The sequence below is a fragment of the Petaurus breviceps genome, unplaced genomic scaffold (assembly GCF_028583685.1).
Source record: "Petaurus breviceps papuanus isolate PSGF00001 unplaced genomic scaffold, PetGlider_PUasm1.0 37, whole genome shotgun sequence".
Taxonomy (NCBI): Eukaryota; Metazoa; Chordata; class Mammalia; order Diprotodontia; family Petauridae; genus Petaurus; species Petaurus breviceps.
The window spans coordinates 78,922,056-78,948,472 of NW_027186296.1; the positions used below are offsets into that span (position 1 = coordinate 78,922,056).

Here is a 26,417-nt window from a genome sequence, read left to right on the forward strand (position 1 = left end):
TTTACAATTAATCCCAATTTGGACAACACAAATAGAAACAACAACAATAAAACTAAGCTGAGTGCTGTGGCCTTTGAGAAGGGATATATGAATGTACCTCTTTCCTGTACAAGTAGGGGGTTTTGGATATGGAATATTGTACATATTGCCAGGAAGGACCTTAGAGGTCATCAAGACCAAACCCCTCATCTTATAAACGAGGAATTTAAGGTACAGATAAGTTAAGTGCTTGCCCAGGGTCACACACTAGTAAGTATCTGATGAAATCAGTCAACAAGCATTTTTTATGTACCCAGCACTGAAATAAATGATGGAGAATTGAAAGAGAAGTAAAAACCATCCCTGCCCTCAGAGGGCTGACATTTTAAGAGAGAAGACAACATGTAAGTTACAATCATGTACATACAAGATGTATACTGGGTAAACTGGAGATGGTCTCAGCTGGAAGGCACTGGCAATAAGGCAGGCCTTGACTTGAACAAGTGTTCCTGACTCAGAGCCCAGCACTCTAATTGTACCATGCACTAAGGAAGAGGGGGGAGGTCATCACTCACGCAGTCAAGCACAGTTCTATAACAGGGTATATAGAATATGTGCAATTACAATCTGCTCTGCTTTATGTCATTCGTTGCTATTACTGAAATGTGTTTTTTCATTTTTATAAAATGTTGATTATATATATGTATGATTTGTGCAATGCTCTTCATGTGCTGAATATATTTGTGATAAAGTATATTACTGTTCTACTTGCATCACAGAATTTTACATGAGTTACACAGTTATCCCTTCCACATCATTGGGGCTAGGGGCACGGTGCCCCTGTGATCTGGAAAATATATGTAAAATCCTTTGGCCCTCCTTTGCTGTCAGAGAAGAAATTTGAATTTTTTTTCTTTTGTGGAGGGTTTAGAGTATCTTACTGTAAAATTTGGGTTAAGTAATTGGTCATAGACTATATTAAACAATAATACACATATATTATATACATTTCTGAGTCTCTAACTGTATCATATGCTGGCCTTTTCATGTTGTCTGCAGCTTCCTAAAAGATTCCCATTTTAATTTCTTATGCAGACCTGTGATATGTTGAAACCATGATGGGAAAAATAATGATGCAGAAGGGATAACTACACATTTTGTTGCTATATAATTGTCATGAATTATAATGTTTACTTTTGTTAATACAATTGTGTGTATATATAGGGTTTGTAATGAATTAAGATACTTTCATCTACATGTTATCTTAAATGAGAAAATTTTATTTTGAGTTGATCTAATATAAAATATGTTGATTATGTAAAATGTTTGAGTTGGGTATGGGGAGCTTACACACTGTTTGCACATACCCTTTCCTATCTTAAATTTTCATTTGCAGAGGGCTGCAAATGTGTACTGAGCAGGGGGTAAGGGTATAAGGTACTTCCCCTTTCGCATATGGAAATTTTGGTTGCTGAAAAGATCAGAAAAAGGAATATTTGTGTAAGGAAAACTGATTAATTTAGCTTGAGAAGAAGCATAGCCTTCTGAATAAAATGGTAAGGGAGGGACACACTTTTCTGGAGATTCAGCTCCCTTCACATAAATACACTGGCAGGACCTGTTTCAAGTCAGCACTGACCGAAGTAATGATAATCGCAGGCCACTAGTCCGTCAGCTCATTTGCATGTAACCCTTCTCAGAGTTTTGAAGGTTATACTTGATAAGTTATAAATCAAATAACTGTCAGGGTCAATGGGGAGATGAGATAAGGGCTTGCTGAGGTGGATGATACTTAACAGAAAGGCAAAATTTTTGAGTTTCACATTATCAGTCAGGGATGGATCACTGCCTATGAGAAGGTCCTGACTTGAGATAGAAGCCAGAAGAAGAAAAGGAAGGGTGGTAGGAGATGGTCAGATGAAGACGGAAGCAAGAAAGAAAGCTAAACAGTCATGGGACTGAAGGCAAAGAAGGAAATGAGAGAATCTTCTTTGGAGGCACAGATCAGAATGTAGGCACTGATCAAAGCTGACAGAAAGCATCTGCAACTGTTTGACTGGAGGCTATTCTGATGGAAAGAAATTTATTGCTTTAGCAGACTAGATAAAACAGGATTCCCCGCCATTTGAAGAAATGTCCAGGAAAGGCTAAATGACCAGTATCTCCAGCTTAAGAAGGAGAAACTCCTCAAAGTTCCTGAGCAGATTTGGGGAGCTTGGAAGTTCCCTGGCTTAAAAGAAATTTCTTGACATTGAAAGAGTGTAACACTTTCTTCACACCCTTTCAAGGGTGGCTGAGAATAGTAGAGAAGTAACTTTGCCCAGTAGGAGACCCATGAGAGCCAAAAGGACTGCAGAGAGCAGTTATAATCAGCAGGTGACACATGGTGCAGACCATTCTCTAAAGCAGAGAGTCCAATGGCCTGAATGCCATGCTCCTGAGTACCGCCTAAACCTGATTAAGATCAATTAAGAAATTTTAACCCAGAAATAAAAATACAATAAAATGTGGATAATATTACATTTTGAAACCAAATCGATATGCGGCCTACAGAGATCTTTATGTATGAATGAGTGGCCCCTGTTTATATTAGAGTTTGACACCACACTGCTCTAAGGTACCAACAAAGCCTGCAGTTGGGAGGCTGCCATGCTGCACGTTGCTCCAGGGACATGGGCTTCCCTACTCATATGTCTCTGTGCTAGTCCTCAATGACTATCCACTCTTCCCTATGGGTACTCTATAATTTAGTGGAAAAATGTAATCATGTTTATGGATGAACAATTATATTTTTATTATTTCTGCTCTTGATTCCTATGTAGCAAATGTTATCAATATTCTTTTATTATTCAGCAAATGTTTCATGTTTAAGAGTCAATGGTGTCATTGTGATTCATTGATTTGCGTAAACAGAAAGGACACCTGTAGGGGCTCAGGAGCCATAATGTTTAGGAATAAGAGTGAGTTCCCCCAACACCACGGTTGCCTCTAGGATACTGAGAGACAAGAGAGAGAGTGCATGGTAGCCACCCCTGTAGGGCTACCACTCCTACCTGTCAGAAACAACTGCAGATGGGATGAATGAGTTAGCTTTAGCTCAGGAAGAAAGAAAGCCTGGAGAGAATCAGAGGTTGGTGTCATGTTTGAGCTACAACTGGGGGGGGGGGTTTAGGGAGGGGGGCAGTTAGTGCCTAAGTACAAAATTTACATTTATCCCTTTTGAATTTTATCTTATTAGATCCAGCCCAATGCTCTAGCCTGTCAAGGCCCTTTTGGGGCTGTAATCCAGTGTATTAGTTTCACTTCCCAACTTGTGTCATCTGCACATCTGATCAATATAGTATCCATTCCTTTTTATTCAAGTCATTGATAAAAATGTTCATCAGCATAGGACCACACACAGATCCCTGAGATATACTACTGGAGATGCCCTTCCGTACCGACATTGTACCCTTAACAACAGGAGAGTCATCCAACAGCCATCTCTACTATTCGGCATCTATTTGATTGTATTCTTGTCTACTCCATATCTCTTGATCTTCTTTACAAGAATAATATGAGAAAGTTTTGCTAAATCTGGATAAACTATATCCACAGTGTTCACCTCCTCTACTAGCTTACAATCCTATAAAAAAAGTAACTGAGATTAGTCTGGCATGACTTGTTCTTGAGTAGTCACTGTATTTCTTTCAAAACCTTCACCAAACATCTCTTTAATGATCCATTCTAGATTTTTTGGAGCTACTGAAGTCACTTGCACTCTCTGTTCTCATCCCCTTTATAAAAAGTACGGCAACATTTGCACTCCTCCAATTTTGTAGTTCCTCTTGTTTTCCATGATCTTTAAAATATCACTAAAGTGTCTCAGCAATCACATCCACTAGCTCAATCTGCCCCATGTGTTACCTGCCCATCACATCTGCTAGTTCATTCAGGACCCAAAGAGGCAATTCATCTGGGCCAGCTAGGTGCTCTGGTACCATCTCCTAACACATCTTGGGTGCTAACTCCCTGTCATTCATTTTTGGCCCATCATTTCCAATGTAAAGGTCATTAGCAGAAAAAGTGGAAACAAAATGAGTGCCTTCTCTCTTGTCAATTATCATCATCCCATTGACCCCAAGCAAATTTATTATTCCTTTTTTCATACATTTTCCTCAATATAACTAAATAATTCCTTCTTCTACAAAAAAAATACACCATGTACTTGAAGACCATATAATATAGGTAAGAGGTGACGAGTCACATTACTAGGGTCACAGTGGAAAGGAAGAGACTTTGGGGGTTCACTTTTTAGACACTGAATTTGAGGTATAAGTGGAAATGTCTAACAGATGAATGAACATGAAGGACTAGAGATTAAGAGATGGATTAGGGTGAGATATATAGATTTGGGAGACATCTGAATGAAGATGATTATTGAAGTCAATAAATGAGGAAATGTGGACAGAAGTGAATGCCAAGAATAGAATATTGGGAGACATCCACGTTTGGGGGTAACAGGAAGAAGAGTAACCAAAAAAAAAGCAATAAGAGAGATTAAAAAAAGAATAAAGAAAGCCCAATGTCATGGAATCCACAGAAGGGGGGAACAGTGTAAAGCTTCAGTAATTACAAGAATGAAGATTAAGAAAAGACTGTTGGATCTGGTAACATAAAGGTCGTTAGTGACCTTGGAAAGAGTAGTTTCAATAGAGCAGTGGTGATAGAGGCCAAGACTGCAAGGGGTTAAAGAATAAGTTGATGGTGAGGACATGAAGGCAGGAAGCATAAGCTATGCTTTGTAGAAGTTTGTTAGTGAAGGGAAGGAAAAGAACAGGATGGTAGATTGAGGACAGCAAGGTCAAGGAAAGATTTTTGGGTGGGGGGAGGGAGTGGGAAATAAATATGTTTGTATGTAGTCTGGAATGAGTCAGAAGAGAAGGAAAATTTGAATATGTAAAACAGAAGGAATGTTTTAAGGAACAAAGGCCTATGGGAGAAGGAAGGGAAGATGGCCAAGGGTATGGATGGTTGGGAAAAAAAGACATGCAAGGGTCAAACACATATTCAATCCAAGAAAACCTGGAACACACAACTGTCCAGGATTGGGGAATAACCAGGAAACCTAAGAATAACCTGAGAAGTACACATGAAATGGCAGGTAGATGGAACGTACCTGGCTTTGAAGCTAGACAGTAAAGCATCCTTTTACATGAAAGGTAACAGGATAGATATATAGGGAGGTTGTGTGTCTAGTGATTGAGAATGGATTTTGGACTAGATCAATCTGATTCCATATAATTAACATTATTGAGAGCTTACTAATAAGCACAATGCACTTTACCATGTCTTCCAGATACAAAGACAAAACTAAAACTGCCTCTGCCCTCACAGGGCTTACATTCTATTGGAAGAGGAGGTGGAGATGCATTATGTAAAGAGTTAAGTAAACACAAGGTAACAGAGGAGGCAAACAGAATTAAGAACTAGGAAGGATCAGGAAATATTGTGAGGAATTTGAAGAAAGAGAAGAATTCAGTGGTAAAGAGGAGGAAGCTGTATGTGTCTGGCATGGGCAGTGAGTTCTGAAAATGTATGGCAGAAGGCAGAATATCAAGTACGGAGAAGCAAGACACCAATCTGCCTAGAATTCATGAAAAGAAAGTATTGGAGATAAGATTAGAATGATAGGTTGGAGCCAGCCATAAATCTCAAGGGAAAAGACTGTATTTTATTCTAGAGGAAGTAGGGAGGAGTCCCTTTTGAGCAAAGGAATTACATAGTCATACAGGGGAAAAATAAGCTGTCTAGATTGGATGCTAGAAGACCAATTTGGAGGGTAATGAAACAATCTCAGAGAAGTGATAAGGACCTGAACAAGGGTGATGGGAGATGAATGGAAAGACAAGAACACACTGAAAGGATGCTATTATGGAGGCAGAACCAACAAATCCTGGGAAGTGATTGTGTATAGGGCTACAGGAAAGCCAAGGGTCAGAGTCATGGGCAACTCCCAAATCAAAATGAATGAGAGGATGGTGGAGCCCTCAAGAGAAACAGAAAAGGATAGAGAAGAGATGGGTTTAGGGAAAAATAAAGTTCCATTTGGGGCATGTTGAGTTAGAGATATTGATGGGCCATATATGTGAAAATGTCCAGCAGGTAACTGACCTGTTGTTCTTTCCAGGAGTCTATAAGAAAGATGTGGCCTGGAAATATAGGTTGGGTAGTAATTTTTATATATGTGATAATTCAACTCATGGGAGATGGAGAAATCACCAAAAGGAGAGAGAAAAGGAAAGAGCACAATGGTTTAAGGGACATCTACATTTAGGGGTGGAAGTGGGTAAGGAACCAGCAAAAGATGGTGGAAAAAAGGAAGTTCAGATATGAGAGAGGGGGAGAGAGAGAAGAAAAGGAGAGAGGGGGGATTCCCAGAAGCAAGAGGGTACCTAGGAGGTGGAGATGGTCAACAACATCAGAAGCTTCAGAGAGATCAAAGATGATGGGGATTGAGAATAGCAGTTGAGAGAGAGCTGGTAATCTTGAATAGAGTAGTTTCAATAAAAAGGTAAGGTTAGAAAGCTTGATTGTAAGTAGCTGAGAAGTCAGAGAAGAGAAAAAGGAGGCACCAAGAGTATATAATTTATTCTAGGAGCAAGGCAGTAAAAGAGAGGAGAGTTACAGGATGTTCACTTAAGAGGATGTCAGAGTTGAATGAAGGGTTGTTAAATTTGTACCCAACAAGAAATGAGGCCATTGAAAAGAAGAGATTGAAGATGAGGTAGAGTGGGGAGAATAATCACTAGGGTAAGCTCCTGGAGAGAATGGTATCAAGGACAAAAGTAGAGGTTTTAGATGGTCTTACTGAAGAACTCTGGTATTGTTTGTGAGACATGGGAGACAATGGCACAGGACCACCCAGCATGGCATACCCACATCAAAGAAGGCTCCGTGCTCTATGAGCAAAGCAGAATTGCAGTAGCTCAAAAGAAACATGAAATGTGCAAATTGAGAGATATGTCCACGCCAAATGTTCATATTTGTGGTGGAGCCTTCCAAGCTCATAATGGTCTAACCAATCGGACACACTGCACCTTGACTCCAATATAATGATGTAATTTTGGTCCTCTTTGAGCAGGAAGGATGAGAACTAAGGATTTGCAAGGATATGTTTGGAGGAATGCCTGGATCCCCCAGAAGAATATTTTTATTATAGAGATTTGAACAGATACAGTTCACTTGCTCTCAATCATTCCAGTCTTTTCCAAATTATATACCAAACTGTAATATCCTATATTATCCACAAGATGGAGCAAGATACCCACAAATTCCATAGCTCACTAGGCATACAGCCAGGAAAACCCTAATGAAAAGAATTTAGTTTGATTCAATAAGCATTTATTAGGCACCTACTATAAGCTTGGAATCACAGAAAGGAAGGATTTATTAAGCACCTACTATGTGCCAGACACTATGCTAAGTCCTTTATAAATATCTTATTTGATCTTCATGACAATCCTGGGAGGCAGGTGCTGAGGAAAGACAAAGTTTAAGTGACTTGCCCAGGGTCACATGGCTAAATCAAGTGTCTGAAGTCAAAAAAAAAATTTTTAAGCAATTGGGGTTAAGTAACTTGCTCAAGGTTACACAGCCAGTTATTTCTGGGTGTGGTGCTAAGTATCTGAGCCCGGATTCAATTCCCCAGGTCATCCCGACACTGGGGCCGGTGCTCTTACCCGCTGTGCTACCTAGCCGCCCCTGAAGTCAAATTTGAACTCAGGTCTTCCTGATTCCACTATCTATCCATCCATTGTTAAGTCACCAGTGGCTTGATTTTAACTTGGAAGGAGGTCTCTAGTGGAGTGGCCCAGGAATACACACTTGAATGATGATGACAATTTGAACTCAGACCTTCCTGACTCCAGGTTCAATGATCCACTATAACACCTTTGCCTCAGCAGTGAGATGCAGCAGCTACAAACACTCTCCTTAGGCTGCATTGAGAGGCTGTGCAGTCCTGGGGAGGGTGGGCTAGTCGTGCTCTCCTCTGCCCCTATCAGGTAACATGGAATAGCGTTCCTCTCTAGAGCCCACTGTCTGGGAGATGAAAGCATGGTGAAAGGCCTGAAGAGTTTGTGCCTTATAAGGATCTGCTGAAGGAAGAGAAGAGGAGACTTGATGGGGGGGGACCGGGGGGTAACAGCTCTCTTACTTAGAGTACCTGAAGGGGCTATTATGTGGAAGACGTGAGTCTGAATCCTGCCTCAGACACTAGCTGTGTGCCTCCTTGGCACGTCACTTAACCTTTACCAGCCTCAGTTTCCTCTTCTGTAAAATGGGAATAATAAAAGAACCTACTTCATGGGTTTTATTATGGAGGTCAAATGGGTCAACACATGTCAAGCATGCTGCAAACTTTTTAGAGCCCTCCATATAGATGCTAGTTATTATTATATCCTGGTGACTTGTCACCCAGCAGCCCCAGAGTCCAGAACCAGCTCTGGAACAGAATGGAAAGCTAGTGTAAGCAGGCCCGGCAGTGAACATTCAACAGAGATAATAACAAATATAATGGATAGAGAAATACCTTCTCATACCTGTTCAGTGCTACTGATTACTTTTCATCCATCCTCACCATGAGGCACTTTGGGCAGCCATCATTATCCCTATTTTACAGAAGCAGAAACCGAGTCCCAGAAAGTCTAGGTAGGAAGGGACCGTAGAGCCACAGGAGCCTATATTTAGGACTGGAAGGACCTTTAAAGGCCATCCAACCTCCTCATTTCACAGATGAGGAAACTGAGACCCCTAGGGTCACTCATACAGCTAGTTCGTGACACAGGCAGGTGGATATCATCCACCCATGACGTGAAGAGTATGAGAGGTTATTTATCAGAGAGGCACAGACGGTGCAGACAGGAAGGCCGGTCTTTCTGCTGTGAGCTCTGTTTAAACAGAGAAAAAAAACTTTACACTGGCAAGTTGTGGTTCATCTTCCAGGTCAAAATAGTAGGAAAAAAAAAGGCATATCAGTTGTAAAAACAAGACTTGGGTTTGAATCCTGGCTTTACAACTTATTACTTTATAGGATCTTGAGCAAAGCAAAGCAGTTCTCTCTCATTCTCTCTCTCTCTCTCTCTCCCCACACACACACAAACACACACACTTTGCTCACTGTAAAATGACAGTTGAAGCGGACCCAAACTCAAGTGCCCTAAAATGAACACAATGTTCCAAACATAATCACATCTCTAAGCTCTCCCTTACCCCTAAATCTATGCTCTGATGATGCTTCTGTGATCTCAGAAGACAGTTCTTAGATACTATGTCTTAAGCTAATCAGAAGCACAAGTATTTGTGGGACTTGTGGCTGGTACTTCCCATCCACCTGCTTCCAAGAGTCAGGGGAGGCTTTGTCGGGGTAAACCATTCTATTCTTGGCCCTAAGATAGAACAAACCAGAGGTAGGGAACCTGCAACAAACCATGCTCCATTTGGAAGCTCCCACTCAGCTAGGCAGGAACCCAGCTCTATTTGCTTCTAGGTTTTAGCTAGATACAAGGTACAACCAGATGCTTGAGGCCCAAGGTTGACTGGACTCCAGGGAGATGCAGGAGTTTGGGGGAAAATAGCCCCCAACAAAGTGTGTGGATTTTTTAAAAGTGCCCTGGGGGAATCATTAATGCTACCTATAAAATTCAGAACCAACCTCCCAGTGGGCTCTTTCCTTTCCTCCCTTCCCCCTTTTCTTCTAAAGGGGAAGACTCTGGCTCAAAGGTCTGAGGGTCTAAGCTTCATTCCCTCCTCCCAAGCAGGATGTTAGAGGAAGGAACTTTAGTGAATTTTCCTTAGGGGCTTGGCATTTATACCCATTCTGGGGTTGGCATGCAAGGAAGGCAGCCAAGTCCAGAAGCTGGGTGGTATTGCATGGCTCATACTCTGGCAAATGTCAGGGTGTCCGATTTGGCACCACCCCATAGCTGGGATGGAGAAGGCTCTAGCTCTCTGTCCCCAGACCACAGGGCAACAAACAGTCTAGGGAAGTCCAGGGAGAGAGACTGTCTTGGCAAACACTTCAATCTATCAAATAAGTCATTACTGAATGTCTCCTGTGTGTCTAGCCCGGTGCTCCATCTCCAGTGAGATTTATAAAGGTGGAGGTCAGAATATTCCTAACTCTTTAGCATGAAGGTTTGGGTGCCAACATCTGACAGGAGTTTAGGAGGAGATAAGAAAAAGCCTGCCTTGCATTGAGAAAAGAACTCTGATTTTCCAAAGCCCTGTCATAGCTTGGTCCAGGCATGTCTGGCTACCTCTCCAGCAAAAGGAGGAGGAGGTGAACTTCCATGGGCCTCCATTTGGGTTCTTTACCCCAAATTTTATTGAAATCATGAAAACAAAGCACTATACTCTATCTGGTTAGAAAACTAATCTTCAATCCCATTCCCCTCTCCCAGTGGCTTCCAAAGGCAACCAGAAAAGGCCTCAAATCAATTCAGAAGACTTCTATTAAGTACCTACAGCTTACAACATAATGTGCTAGGTCCTAGAAAAGATAAAGAATTTACCCAAGACTGGCTCCTGCCCTTCTGTGTATCTGTGTGTATGCCATAACTTCCCACTAGACATAAATGTTTATCCAAATGAATGGCGCTCATGAGCTACGCAGTTATACAAAGAGAACCATAATACAAAATAACACAATGTACAAAATAATAATAAAGATTGTAAGTATATTAGAGAGGCCTAGAACAAATACGTTTGTGAAGTTAAAGGGAGAAAGAACATTGCTGACTAGATGAAATGGAAAAGGCTTCAAGGAGGAAGCCGTATTTGAGTTGCCTTTTAAAGGGTAGCTAGGAATTCAAAAGGCAAATTTAGCGGTGAGGGAGAGGAGAAAAAAGGGAGGGAGAACAATCCAGACAGGTAAGAAAGCATGGGCTGTTGGGGCAGCTAGGTGGCGCAGTGAATAGAGCACTGGCCCTGGGGTCAGGAGGACCTGAGTTCAAATTCAACCTCAGACACAACACACACACACACACAAAAACTAGTCGTGTGACCTTGGGCAAGTCACTTAACCCCAATTGCCCTGCCTTCCCCCCTCCAAAAAAGCAAAGGAAGGAAGGAAGGAAGGAAGGAAGGAAGGAAGGAAGGAAGGAAGGAAGGAAGGAAGGAAGGAAGGAAGGAAGGAAGGAAGGAAGGAAGGAAGGAGGAAGGAGGAAGAGAAAGAAAGAAAGAAAGAAAGAAAGAAAGAAAGAAAGAAAGAAAGAAAGAAAGAAAGAAAGAAAGAAAGAAAGAAAGAAAGAAAGAAAGAAAGAAAGGAAGGAAGGAAGGAAGGAAGGAAGGAAGGAAGGAAGGAAGGGAAAAAGAAAGAAAGAAAGAAAGAAAGAAAGAAAGAAAGAAAGAAAGAAAAAGCAAGAAAGCTGTGTTCAAGCTACAGAAAACTGTATGATCTGTCTGGAGTACTGTGTATGGCTGGGGAATAGCTGGAAATGAGGTTGGAAAGGAAAAATATCATTGTTTTATGAATGGCCCTGAATGCCAGGTAAAGCAATTCAACCTATATTTGGTAATAGGGAGTCATTGGACATTTTTGAGCAGGAGAGTGTTTGAACAGATCAATGCATAAGGATGATGAATCTGGCATCAGGGTGAAGGATGGACTAGAGAGAGAGAGAATCAATCCCCAAAACCCAGTGATAAGGTGTTGAATTAAGACCTAGATCTGGAGCTGAAATAGACCTCATAGAGGTCATGTAGCCCAACCCCTCTCACTGTGGCTTTTAAGATGAGGAAGCAGACCCAGAGTGACTTGCCAAGGTCACACCAGTAATGAGGAGTAGAGGTAGCTTTTGAATCCAGGTCCTGTGAGTCCAAATCCATAGTCCTTCCTGCTCCACCATACAGACCAGGTTGGTAATGGGGGCCTAGACTACAGGGGTGGCAACAGTGGGAATGGAAAAGGGGGATGATTGCCTCGACCAACAGCTATCAGACCTGAAGGCAAAACACAAGGTCAGAGACCTCAGCCACCAAGGGACAGTGGCCACACAATGGCCCCCATGAGCCTCAGGGGGCTCAACAGGGGCACTCACCAGGAGCAAAGGCTCCATCCACCTGCTTTTAGAGTGGCAGACAAAGTCAGGAACAGAGAATGAGAATCCTGCCCCTTCTTGGTTTCCTGGAATGTGCCTGCCCTCATTCACATGTTGCAGACTGTTCTCAGCACCAGAGTAGCCCAGCTCCAGGGACTGAAGCATTCACTGCAAAAGAGATTAATTTCTGCTTGACAATGGAGATCCTAATCACCTAGCAACACTGTTCCCCAGGACAGTAACACACAGAGTACTTGAAGACCTGTTGCTGTGTGACAACGGCCAAGTAACCTCTCTAAAACACAATTTCTTCACACACAGTAACTACCTCCCCATATAGTAACTACCAATATCCTGCACCCTCTTGCTTCTGCCCATGAGTCCTGAGAACATAGCTATTGTCCAAAAGAAACTGAAATCCAAGCCATACCATTCTTTACCTGTGTTGCAGGCTTATATCCAGTCTTTCTAGACTAAAGTCAACAGGCACTACGGAGTGTTGATTTGGAGTCACAAAGAGAACTGGGTTCAAATCCTGCTCAGACCTTATGAACTGTGTGTTATTGCTTAGCTTTAGTCTGGTCCAACTCTTCATAACCCCATTTGGGTTTTTTTGTTTGTTTGTTTTTGGGGGGGCAAAGATGCAAAGCTAGAGTGTTTTACCATTTCCTTCTCATTTTCCAGATGAGGAAACTGAGGCAGAGTGAAGTGACTTGCCCAAGGTCACACAGCTAGTAAGTGTCTGAGGCCAGATTTCAACTTGGGTCCTCCTGACTCCAGGGCTGGCTCTAGCTACTGTGCCACCTAGCTGCCCCATGAACTGTGTAGCCTTGGGGAAATCACAACTTTGTTATACTTCAGTTTCTTTATCTGTAAAAGGAAAGGGTTGGAATTTGATGGTCTCTACAGTCACCTTCCAGCTCTAAATCTATGATCCTAGGAACAACTTTCAAGACAGATTCTCTGAACTGCAAAGAAGTCTTCACCCTACCTGGTCTGATCAGAAAGTCTTGCTTCAAAGTCAAAGTTATGATTTGGGGGGTGGGAAAAGGTTGGGGTGACAGAGGAGGTGTTGTGATGTACATATATGTGTGTGTGTTGTGGGAGGACAGTGAGGTGTTATGCAGTGGTCCACATAATAAAACACATGGTTTTTAAGAAGCCTGCCTCCTCCTTTGAGCACATTGGTACTAAAAGCCCATTCAGAATTGAGTCTTTTTAAAAGTGGATTTAGCACCATTTCCTGTGGGCATTCTGATACCACCCACGTACCCTCCAAACAGGCCCTTCCAAGTGGAAGGAAAACCACTGGATGAGAGTCATACAGGAGTGAAAGTCAAAAAGGATGGGGGGTGTCTAACTTCAAGCTGCACGCCTGCACCACTCTCCTGGCAGTTACACACAACACTCAGAAGGGTCCACTGGTTCTCCTCACTTAACACAAAGAGTCTGTTTATGTGGCTGCCAGGCAATGACAGAGGTTAGCTGGGAGAACAGAGATCCTAGGCATCCTTGGTTTTCTCCAGGGACCAGATGATGGGAGGGGGATCCCCAAAAGAAAGTATCCGAGGAATAGAGTTCAGTAAAAGCATTTCACTGGCAATTGATCAGAACCACACAGTGAGTGAAAATGGGTCCCACACTCAGCCAAAGCCCCACTCATATGAGACACACAGTGATTTCTCCCCAACCTACCGTAACCCCCAAACTCCCTCTCCACTGTTGGCCCACCCAAGGAGAGAGGTAAGCCATATGGCCAAACCTGGAGATGTCCACTGTACTCCCAGTGAAGAGGGGAAGAATGATTAGACTTCAGGGGCTAACTCACTTCAGGAAAAAGGAACCCTTACATTCTAATGCTACTCATTTTTAAAGGCAGGTCAGGAAGAATCCCTAATTCACATACTAGGCGACGGCTCTGAGGGGAGAGTGACGGAGTCTGTGACACTGCACAGGGACACAGCAGGAGGATCCTGGTCATACCCTAACTCTCTTCTGAGCTCTGAACATACATTCTGAACTAAGTGCTAGTCATCTCCCCCCAAATAATCCCATCAACACTGCAATGCATCCACATGGGAACACACTCCCTCCTCTGCCTCACAAAACCCCTGGTTTCCTTTTGAGACTCAGACCAGGTACAGCTTCCTCCTTTTAGAAGTCTTTTCTGAACCCTACCCCCTCTCCAGTTTCTAGTACTCTCTTTCCCAAAGGTACTTTGCATATATTTTATATTAAATTTTCCATGTCTGTGTTATCCCCAAATAGACTATAAGCTTCTTGAGGAGCTACTTTGTCTTAAGCAGCTCCAGCATCGAGCAAAACACTTAATAAATTCTGATTAAACAAATGAATGAATGCAAGCCCATCACATCCCTCCCTTCCCCCTTATTTCTGTTGATGATCATCCCCCCAATTATCTAGACCTGAAACTTTAGAGACCTAAGATGAGTCACTTTTGACTTTTTCCTCTTCCTCATTGAGTTGCCAAGAGTCATATATTTTACCTCCAAAGTCTCTCTGGATCAATGATTTTGAGCTAGAAGGTTATCAAGTCCAACCTGCTCATTTTAAGGATGAGGAAACTGAGGAACAGAGTGATGAAATCATTTGCCAAGGTCATGTAGGTAAAAAGTAGCAAATCCAGATTCAAACTCAGATCTTGTAACTCCAAAATCAGTGTTCTTTCTACTAGGGCCATGTTGCTTAGATCTAGTCCCAGCCACCTTTCTGGCCCAGACCACCTCTATAACCCACAGGGACAGTTGTAATAGTTTCCTGCTTAGTCTCCCTGCCTCTGGTTTCTTCTCATCTGGGTGCCTCCTCTACTTTCTGCCAAGGTAATCTTCCCCAAGTTCGCTTTTCATGTCACTCCCCTATTCAAAAACCTTGGCTCCAACTTCTTAGAAGATAAAATTTAAATTTCTTAGCTTAGTATTAAAGGCCTTCCACCAGCCTTATCTGCCATCATTCCCTTTCATGAACTTATGTTTGAGGCGAACAAGAGTCAAAATCCCACCTCCTACCACCCACTGTGCTTCTGCTTAGAGCCCCCAGATCTTTGACTGGACTTAAGCAGGATATTTTTAAGCGTCCTGGGCCAACCGATCCAGTGACTTTTCAGTGCTGTACTCATAGGTGTCTTCAGTGGTCACTGAACAACTAGCCTCCTTCTGAATTTCATATGTGCCCAAATGGTACCTAGACCAGCCTCCTTCCTGGTCTCCCAATCCTTCAGTCTGGATGGCTGGCCCCAGCATCTCAATGGGTACTCTATACCTGACCCTGGATCTCACTATCCTCCCCTCCCCATCTCTGACCCCCCCCACAAACACATGCCCTTTGCATGTTGGTTACAGTTGCTTGACCTCAGTAGGTCACCAGCAAAAGTGTTACAAAGATCAAATACACTCAGAACTTCCCAGTGTGGGAAGGAACACAGGGGTCGGTGACAGCTTGCCCTTCTTTGACCTTTGGGGAGCTTGGTACCTTTTTGCTTGGTCCTCACCAAACCTGTTTTCTGTGACTCCTTGAGAACAACTCTCAGCTCTAGGTTCTCTCAAGGCTCTTTCCTCCTTGTGGAATGAAAGACTTTAGCTGTTTGGAAAAGGGGACTTCAGGTATCAGCAGACAGATGAAGCCAGGGCCTTCACACTTGACCTAATGTGCCTATATGTACTGCCAGTTCTGCTCTCTTTTAACGAGTCATAGAATGACTCTGGCAGTCTGGAGCCCATGGACCCCTTCTTAGAATAATTTTTTTTTTAATAACTCAATTTAAATTAGAGGTAAGTGAAAATAAAGATGCACTTTTCCTCCCATACAGGTCTAAACCCCTAGAATAGAATGTAGAGCATCTGAGAAGGACTAGACCTTAGAGATGATTTCCTCTGACTGCCCCACTTTACAGACTGGCCCAGAGAGGGCCCAAAGTCACACAGCAAGCTCATGAGCAGCTAGGACTAGGATGACTCCGGTTTGCTCAGTGCTGTTTTTCAGTTACCTTGTGTGCCTAATGCTAGCCGAGCCCAGGTCCCATGTGGTGGGGCTGGAGGGGCTAATGATCTCCTTCTAGAAACTGCCTTCCCCATACACAGAGAAAACTATAGCCATGTTTCCATAGTTTGTGAGGAGTAAAAGCAGAGACTCACTGCATAGCAGCAATCTCCCACCCCCTGCTTTCCCTGGCTACAGAACTTTCCCCCTGACTGGGCAGGGGAGAAAGTCAGGGGGCAATCGGTGCAAAAATCAGTATATGAAACACTCTGGAGCAGTCCTAACAGTCAAGGAGTGAAGAGAAATTCTCCAGCCTAAGACTTGCTCTTTCACTTTAGCCTCCAAAGGCTCCTCCTCCCAAAGTGTCCTGGTTTTTGTATTTTGGAAGTGACACAAAGCATCCTTCATCAATCTGACACTTTGGCCCCATCTGCCCTCACCCCCCCTTGTTACACTTTCCCCCCAAAGCTTCAACTTTAAAAGTTCTCGGGTCTGAAAGCCTCCTTTTTTCCTCCTCTCTGTATCCCTCTCATTTCTTTCCTGAATCGGCATTCTCCCCCTCTGGTGCTGGGCTGAACAGACACACAGGCTTTCTGAGAGCCCACCACTCCAGGGCTGGGAGGGAGAGGCGGAGTGAAGAAAGCATGGGCTTTCCCCTGGGGGGCAGGCTAGCCCAGACAGATACAGAATCAGGCCAGTTGAGGTTAAACAAGGCTGCCCAAGGTAGAGGGGGTAGAAACAATATCTTCCTGGCAAGAACTCCTGGGGTTTGCCCTCTTCAACTCTTTCTCCTTCTCCCAGATGGTACCAGAGGGCAGCTGGAGGAACATTAATGTCATTGTTCACAGGGTACAACAGAGGCGAGTTCTGTGCGCCCCCAAGGCCTGGGGAACAAAACCTGCTTTGCAGGCTGGGCAACTCCTAGGAAATGTGAGGAATTTAACCAGAAAACTGGGCAGCCTTGACTTCAGCAGGAAGAAATGGGAACTGGTAAGAAGGGACTGGCCTCCAGGCCAAGAGATGGGGGCCACAACTGGAAGCAGTGAGGGAGATTCTGTTCTGTTCAAGGGTCTTACCAGAAGCTCTCAGGGAGCATCTCAAGCATGGATAGGCTTGGTTGCCCTCTGGCACTGGGTATACATGGCCTTATGAAAGTTGTTCTATGGTTGAGCTTTAGGTATGGAGAGTGTGTGAGAGTGAGTGTGTGTGTGTGTGTGTGTTCTATCTAAGCTCCCCACCTATACCCTGAGCTCCTGAGAGGAGGGGTTTCACCTAAGTCTTGTCTCTCCCTTACAGAGACCCTCTTGAGCATCATAAGGCAAACAACTTAGGTGCTTCTAATGTAGGCTAACTCTGTCCATTATCAGAGGATATCAGATCACTCTTTATTAAGCACTAAGTCCAACAAGGGCCACATAAAGTAAGCTCAGAGACTCAGAAAGAACAGTAAAGCTGTCAGAATAAACCCATGAGTCTCCAGGCTGGTCTCTGTCTCTGATGGGGAAAGGGGATGGCAGAGGAGAAGGGGTTCTGTGAGAGACCAGCAGACACTCTCACAGGATAGAAATATCCCCAAACATACTCATTCTTTTCCTCCATAACTCCATCAAAGTTCTGACATCAGCTTAAGTAACCCCTTTTAAGAAGCTGCTTGTATTATAGACTGAATCTCTTCCTGGAGAGAGACCAAGAGTTCCATAAATTCACCCCACCCTATATGAAATAGGGCAGACTTAGATTTTTCTGAAGAGAGGTACCCTCTGGCAAGTAGAAAAGGCCTTATCATCATTGTCTCTTGGAGCCACACAGGTCCCCTGAACCCCCATAATCAAACAAAGTATAAACACTAAAAAAAAGCTAATGACCATATAGGAGTATCATCAGTATGGTGTCATATGAAATAATCCTGAATGGGGAATCAAGAGATTCAGACCCTGACTCTAGCTCTAACTTGCTATGTGCTCTTAGCCAAATCACTTCCCCTCTCTGGTCCTCAGATTTCCCAACTATAAAAGAAGACAGAAAAGATGATGTACATGGATGCTTCTAAACCTATGAGTTAACAATTCAAAAAGCATTTATCAAGTGCCTCATGTGTGCAAGGCTCTGGAGACAAAAGGACAGAGCAAAACAAAAAAACAGTCTTATCCCTTAAGAGGATTTTAGTCTGATCCAAATTTTCCTAATTCGGAGGTTCCAAAGATCCCTTTTAGAGCTAACATTCTTAGACCCCTTTTCTACTTAAGATGGTTGGGTTAACTCAGCCCCCCCTCAACCATCATCCAATTACACTAGGGGAGGTTCCAAGGAGACCATGGGTTGGTCCCTATAGGTGATTTCCTTCTAGCAACTCCTCTCCCTCTCCCTCCCCCTCCCTTTCTATCTGCTGAGGCACAAAATACATTGGGTTTTCCCAGCCTTATGGACAGGCAAGAGCTCAGGCCTCCCACAAGTGTGACTCAAACCAAAAGTCAACATAAATGCTTCAGACGGAAAGTCATTGAGCTTGTTGAGATGCGTCATGACACCAGGCAGTTCCTGGGAAGCCCAAAGAGACAACTTGAGAGGGAATGAGACAACCTTTTTTGGGTCTGAAGAGAAGTAACATAAAATTACAAGAGGACTTATATGAGGACTGAGCACATCAAAGGTTTCTATAAATGCACGTCTTTTCTGCACTCCAGCCAATTGTTGGCTTTTTTTTTTTTTTTAAAAAAACGATAGCTGAAACTCAAGAAGACAGCTTCTACTTTCTAAGGAAGTAAACTGACCTTGGCTCAAGGGAGCCTGTGCAAGCCAGAGCAGCACATGCATGCCCGAGAGGTGGTATGGTCAGAGGGAGATCTCACCAGGCTGACCTGAAAAAGGAAACCTCCCTTCAAAATGAATTCTCAATGGCCCACTGGAGCTGGACACTTGAAAGAGGTTCTGGGGTTATCTGTGAAATTCCAATTAAATTGAAAGGCTTTGATAATTTGATAAGCGGCTCCTTTGACTCAAAACACACCGTTATTTGATCCAGTGCTTGTATTTGAGAAGGTATCAGGAGAGGGAAAGACAGTGAAGAAACTGAGAATGCCTGAAAGCAGAGTCTAAGAGAGCTGCAGAAAAGACATAAATGTTGTTCTTATAGCTTATAGCTATCATTATTCAGAAAGTATAAAATCTGGAAGGAGTTGTGAAAATTTTGCTGACATTTCTCTGACCTCTCCAATAGAGGATGGGACACAACGGTCCACACCTACACACCTACACACATATACACACACACACACACATTCCAATTCCAAAGAGGAGCTAACATAGCAACAAATGCTGGGCTACCAAATTTGAGAAGGCAGGGGCTGGTGGGGAAGTCTGTAGGAACCACCCTGCCAGGGCTAACCACTGCTCCCAGGGCCAAGGTCATTGCTATTATCCTCATGCTACTCTGTGGCCACTGAGACCCTAGACCCTCAGGACCAATTCAGAATCTTAAGTGAGAATCTAACCAGATCTAGCACACTCCCACCCCTACCGGGAAGGTCAAGTCAATACAATTCAATCTGTTGAACATATATTAAGCTCCTAATGATCTTGTTCAAACCATTGTGATAGGTGCTGGAATATAGAACACAAAAAAATCCATGCCACATCTGTCCCCTTCTCTCCACTCATACCACAACTTCAGCAGCACTGTCAAAATAGCTTCCTATTTGGTTTTCCTCTAGTCAGCCTTTTCATTCTCCAATCCCTCCTTCAGACAGCTAATGATATTTCTTTCCTCCAACCTCCAAAGTGATACTCTTCAAGCACAGGTCAGATCACATCAGTCAAGAAACTTCAGTGGTTCTCTATTGTCTCTAATTAAATTCCTCTGTTCCTCATTTAACAACAATCTGGCTATCTTGACCACTCTGTGACCTGCATCATCGTCAATCACCCTCTTCTGCTTGACACCCTATGTTTTCATGGCACTGCTTTCTCCTGGTTCTCCTCCCGCCTATCAGACAGCTCTTCTGCCTCCTTTGATGGACCCTCATCCATCAGGTGCAAGCCCACTAAGGCTTTGTTCCAGGTCCCCTTCTCTTCTGCCTCTACACTATTTCCCTTGGCAATCTCATCATCTCCCATAGATTCAATTAGCGTCTCTGTCCAGATGATTGATTATCAGATCTACTTGTCCAGCCCTAATAGCTCTCCTGTCCTCCCATCTCACATTTACAACTTGCTATTGGACCAAAAAAAATGGATAGCTTGTAGACAATTTAAACTCAACTTCTCCAAAGCTAACCTCATTATTTTCCCCCCAACTTCATCCCACTACTCCTCTTTCTAACTTTCCTGTTACACTCCCTCCTCCACACTGCCCCAGTCAAGTCTCTCTATTTGACCTCTGGGGCATTCCACCCTTCCTTCTGCCTTCTCTGTCATGCTGCCTCTCACTCAGGAACAAATAGTGCATCATCAAGAATACGGGTGACCAGAAAAGATGATGGGCCAGAAATAAGAGATGAGCGTTGCTAGAGTTCAAGGTTTTAAGAAATAGAAGAAAGTTCCATTATATGGGATAAATCCTCTCCTGAGAATTCATGGAAAGACAAAGGCAAGAATTGTTCAGGAGGAGGGGGATCAACTGTAATTTGCAAGAGGGAAAGGAATATCCTTTGTTATATCAACAAAAGCAATGACCTTGGCCCTGGGAGCAGTGGTTAGCCCTGGCAGGGTGGTTTGCTATGTTAGCTCCTCTTTGGAATTGGAACGTGTGTCTGTCTGTGTATGTGTGAACCCTTGTGTCCCATCCTCTATTGGAGAGGTCAGAGAAATGTTAATGAAATTTTCCCAACTCCTTCCAGATTTTATGCTTTCTGAATAATAACAGCTATACCAAGGATATAACAATGAGATTGCACTGATACAGGAAAAAGAACACTGGCTCAGAAGAAAGAAAGGATCATCTATGAAACATTAAACATACATAGATAAAAACAGAAAGAAGTTCAGAAGGGGACAGAGACAGGGTAGCATGGGTATCATCGTGCTAAATTTAATACACATTTTAAAAAATGTGTACGTGATAGAGATTTAGTTTCTTATACAATCCTCTTTTTCTGTTCTTCTTTGGATATTGACTTTTCATATTTGCTGATGTCTGTTAAGTTCAAAATGATTTTTACAAAAGGAAGAAAGAAAGAACACTTACTCCTGGAGTAAGAAGACCTGGGTTCAAATCCCACCTACTATGTGTTTGACCTTGGACAAATAATTTAACTCCCTGGGTCTCAGTTTCCTCATCTGTAAAAAGGAGTTGGACTAAATGACAGCTTCAGATCTAAGATCCTTTCATTTAGTTTTCAAATAGAGAATCAGGACAATAAAGGACCAGATCTGTACTTAGAATCACTATACCGTCACTTCTTCCTCCTTTAGACAAGGACCACCCCCCCTCTCCATTAGCTTTCTAAGGCCACCTGCCTCATTAAGGAAAATAGGTTTTTCCCCTTCCATTAGAGAAGCTGGTAGGAACCCAAGCTACAGTCTAGAAGTACTTCTGTTGGGGGCAGAGAGAGAGGCTATGGCTGCAGTAGCATGGTTTGTGCAAGTGACCTGTGAGTGCTGTGGTTTTAAAGAGATTCTAGTTTCATTTACTTTAATATTTATTATTTAATGAATAATAATTTAATACTTAGTTTAATTTAATAAGTTTTAGTGAGATCTGGGTTTTAATCCTATCTGCTAGGTGCTAACTAGCTGTCTGACCTAAGGGGCGAGCCTTTTATGCACTCTGGTTCCATTTTCTGCTCTGTGAATTAAAAGGATTGTGAACTCTGAAACTCCATGATTAATACAAAAAATAGTGTTCTCTTCCTCTCCTGTGCCTGGAATTCATTCATTCATTAAGGGTATGCTGTTTAATAAAATACCTACTCTGTGAAGATAAAGAAGACATGACATAGTCCATACTACTAAATGATAAGATGTGCACATAAAAGGAGGTAAGATATGAGAAATGAATCAAAGGATTATAAAGTGCTATGAAAAAAGATGAGGTAGAAATCCCTTCCAGCTGAGGGCACCAAGGAAGGCTACATGGAGGAGATGACATTACATTTGATCTCTGACTTGACAGCAGTATGCAGAAATAGGAGATTGGAAAGAGACTGTAAATTCCTTTAGAAGTTTCCATTTGGAGGGATCCACCATTCAACCACCCCCTCCACCAAGTCCCATTGAGTGCCCACTACAGAGCCTCTTAATCAGTATACATTCAATCAAAGTGCTAGGAGGAAATTCAAGACTAGAAATTCACAATTCCGTTGAGGAGTACAAAGTTTAAGAGTGACAGAGTCAGGTTCAGGAAAGAACCCCTGCTCTCGAGGACCACAAATACTAATGGTAATGGAAGAAGAAAGACTCATAACTCTGTGAAAGCATCCTGAGGTTTCAAAATGTTTAATGACCTTAAAGGTCAAAGTGCCCTGGCCCCAGAGATTTTAGCTGCTGGACTTTCTGGCTCTGAGTGTCACCCTCCCCCAGGCTCCTTTTATCTTCCCTCCAGGGGATATGTATGTTTGTGTGTGTGTGTATGTGCGCTTGTGTGTATGCATGTGGATGGGAATGATCAGATGAAGGAAGGAAAAAGACAGACCATGAGAGTTGGTCACAGAAGCATTGGTGGAGTAGGAGAAAGGGAGCAGGAACAGAACCCATACTAGAAAACAGAATAATTCTGGTGTTAAGAAAGCTTTATATGAAAGGAGAATAGTATACATCAAACCCAGCAAGCCTTCCTCTGTATAGGTGGGCGCTTCCCCCTCTCTGCCTCTGTACTCCTTATTCCTTCCTTCCTTCCTTTCCCTCCTTCCCTTCTACTCTTTTTTTTTTTTTAAAGCAATCGGGGTTAAGTAACTTGCTCAAGGTTACACGGCCAGTTATTTCTGGGTGTGGTGCTGAGTATCTGAGCCCAGATTTGATCCGGGTCATCCCGACACTGGAGCCGGTGCTCTTACTCGCTGAGCCACCTGGCCACCCCTAAGCAATTGGGGTTAAGTAACTTGCTCAAGGTTACACAGCCAGGTGTTTCTGGGTGGGTGCTAAGTGTCTGAGCCTGGGATTCGATCTCCAGGTCATCCCAACACTGGAGCCGGTGCTCTTACTCGCTGTGCTACCTGGCCGCCCTTCCCTTCTACTCTTAACAAGATTTTTAAAAAATTTATTTTGTTTAATCAATCCACTTGTAACCAGTAGATCACAATAGGATATGTGGTCCTCTTGAGATTCATTGCAGCAGGGGTTGGCCCTGTAATCAACTTTTAATAGAAGGAAAAAAATACCTGGAATTTTAATAGCCTTTACAGTTTCCAAAGGACTTTCACATCTCATCTCATTTAACTAACAAAATGTCCTATAAGAAGTACTCAGAATCAGAGATTAATGTTCCCATTTTATGTATGTGGAAACTGAGGCTCAGACATGAAGCTATTTGTTCAATGATATCTAGTGTATTAGCAGTAGAAAAAAACTAGGACCCAAGTGCCCATTGGTCCAGTTTTTCCTACTATACACATGTATCTCAACTAATAGGGTATCTTCTGCTTTGCATGGAATCAGTTCATATCCACCAACCATCTCCACTGGGATTTGATTCTCCCTATGTGAATTATCCTCTACCTAGGGAGGGAGAGGTTGGCAAAGACTAGCTCAGGGCTAAAGAGAGGGAAAACCTGTGAGACCGCTTCCTATTCTTTCATGGCTAAGAATTTGTAGCCTCCCCATAAAACCAAATTTCCCAAGCCAGAGACTGTGAATTATTCTTAAGAGACAAGGAGACAAGCTTTTTCCTTGTCTTCCTCATTGTTCCTAAAAGGAGGCCAGGCCCAGAGTAGCTACTTGATAAAGATTTGCTGGCTAGGTGATTTAAATGTTTCCTAATTGAGGCCCTCATTACCTCTCATATACCAGACTTTTCCCATTTCTACTTTTTCAAGCTTTTTTTTCTTAATGGTCATCCTTTCTCAATTACTACTCCCAGTCTTCAATATATCCCTTTCTTGTAACAAAGCATAGGAAAGCAACAGAAATCAACACATAGAACTTTGTCTAATAATGTATGTCTCACGCCACCCCTCTAGACCACCACCTCTCTGCGAACCAGAAGGTGTCTTCTGGAGTCAAGACTGGTGATTGCATGGATCTGAATTCTGGGGTATTTTAGAGTTCCCCACCCCACTTCCCTTTAAATCACCATGGTGATTGTGCTTCTCTCTTGGTTCTCTTACCTCGCTCTGTCCATACATGTCTTTCTAAGTGTCTCTTAAGTCTTTGTTTTTGCATTTCTTATAGTACAAAAATATTTCATTATGTTTACATACCACAATTTGTTCAGCCATATTCCAATTGATAGGTACCCATTAGTTTTTAGGGGGTTTTTGGCTACCACAATAAGTGCTTCATATATATATAGGAACTTTCTTTATGTCACTGACCTTTCAGAGTAGGATTGCTAGATCAGATGGTATCATTAGTTTAGTAACTTTTCTCATCTGGGTCCAAGTTAAAATCTACAAGTCTATTAATATGTCTGTCTTCCCCAAACCCTTGAAATACTATTTCTTTTATCACCTTTTATAATTTGATAGGTATGGGAATTAACCTCAGAGTTATTTTAAGTTGAATTTCCCTTACTAATATTTGGAGAATTTTTTCATATGGTTATTGATCATTTGCATTTCTTCTAAAAATTGTGTATGGCTTTTGACCTCTTACCTACTGGGGAAATAGTCTTGGTTTTATATATCTGTGTCAATTATCCAAACATCTTGATATCAGGCTTTTATCCAAGATATTTGATGTAAATATTTTTCCTAGTTGATAGTTCCTGCTCTTGTCCTAGCTGCATTGACTTTGTCCATGTAAAAGCTTTTTAATTCTAAGTATTTGAAATTCTCTATTTTATCTGTTTTTCTAATTTATATCCACAGTGTTTAGTGCATTGCCTGACATACAGTAAGGACTTAATAAATGTTTATTGAATTATTGAACTGAATCTTTTATAACCATTTTTGTCCTTTCCCCCCTAACCCTAGATTTGAAAGTTATATATATGTGTGTGTGTATACACATGCATGTATGTATGTGTACATATGTGTATATTTATACAGATATACATGCATATAGGTAGATTGTGTGTATGTATGTGCATATATACATATATACAGGTATATGTGTGTATGTAAATGTATGTGTGAGTGAATATACATCCAAGAAGCCAACAGTCAAATAATATAAAGCAAAAGTCAATCCTATATATATCCATCTTTCTCCAGCCTTCTCTGCTCTAGACCTGATGTATCTGAGACAGTCATGGCTTGACTGTGATGAGCATTTCTTTCTCAGTAGGATGCCTGAATTCCCAAAGGGCCAGACTTTCCAAAGATTTTCCATACTTGCTCTACAATGGTTGGCACACATTAGGCACTTAATTATTGGCTGCTGACTGACTGAAACTAGAAGAAGCCTCCTAAACAAGCATTCCATTCAACTTTATTCCTTCTTTCCCAGAAGTCATCCCAGACATGACATTCAGAGCCCAGAGTGACTCAATTGGCAGGAGGAGGCACCCATTAGGAACTGATAGTCATTTTTCAGGAACCTTATTTCCTCTCCTGCTGGGTCCACCACTCACTCCTAGAGGTTTAATGACCCCTGGCTGATAGGGAGGTAAGAGGAATAAACAGGACAAGCTCTCTAATTAGTTCTATCAGCAGGGAACCAGGAAGGAGTAGGCTGGGGTTTGTCTGGATTTTCTTCCCCCTTCCCTTGTTTTGATCAAGAGCCATTCTCCCTTTGTTGTTACCTTCCCCAGGAACATCTGCAAACAACCAGACACACTGAGTGTCTTCCAACCCACAAACCAGGCTGCTCTGAATGGACTTTGGTATCTCTCTGAAGCCACAGGGCTGATCAAAGGAAGGGCTGGTCATGGTACTTACTCTTTGGGGGGATTGACATCCTCTGGCCGGGCCTCAAAGAACCGAAAGACTTCATCACACTGGGAGATGTGAGGGGGCAGGCGGACAAGTGCCTGGGGGAGTAAAAAAATCAAGAAAGGGCATGAAAGAAGAACCTGGTGCCAGCAAGGGAAGCAAAGACTTATAGGAGTTAAATAAGGCCAACCATACCAGGGATCAAAAACACTAGTCAACCTATGACCACCAGCGGCCAGCCACCAAGCACTGAATGAACACCAACTCTGGGGCAAGCCTTGCTCTTGTCTACTCGATGGGGGGGAAATAAAGAAATTAGAGACATCGTTCCCATCATCAGGGACTTCTCCAGATAGTTAGGGAAACCATTAAAAACCCACTAAATAATTAGAATTTT

At 42.6% G+C, this 26,417-nt stretch overlaps 1 protein-coding gene across 6 annotated transcripts in view; it reads right to left on the reverse strand.

The window, feature by feature from the left end:
- SH3PXD2A (SH3 and PX domains 2A) overlaps window positions 1-26,417 on the reverse strand; it is a 351,487-nt gene that overhangs the window by 159,196 nt on the left and 165,874 nt on the right. For all 6 annotated transcript variants that reach the window (XM_069098879.1, XM_069098881.1, XM_069098880.1 and 3 more), the window contains one exon: window positions 26,027-26,118. In XM_069098879.1, coding sequence (XP_068954980.1) covers window positions 26,027-26,118 — 92 coding nt within the window. The remainder of the gene's footprint in view (window positions 1-26,026; window positions 26,119-26,417) is intronic.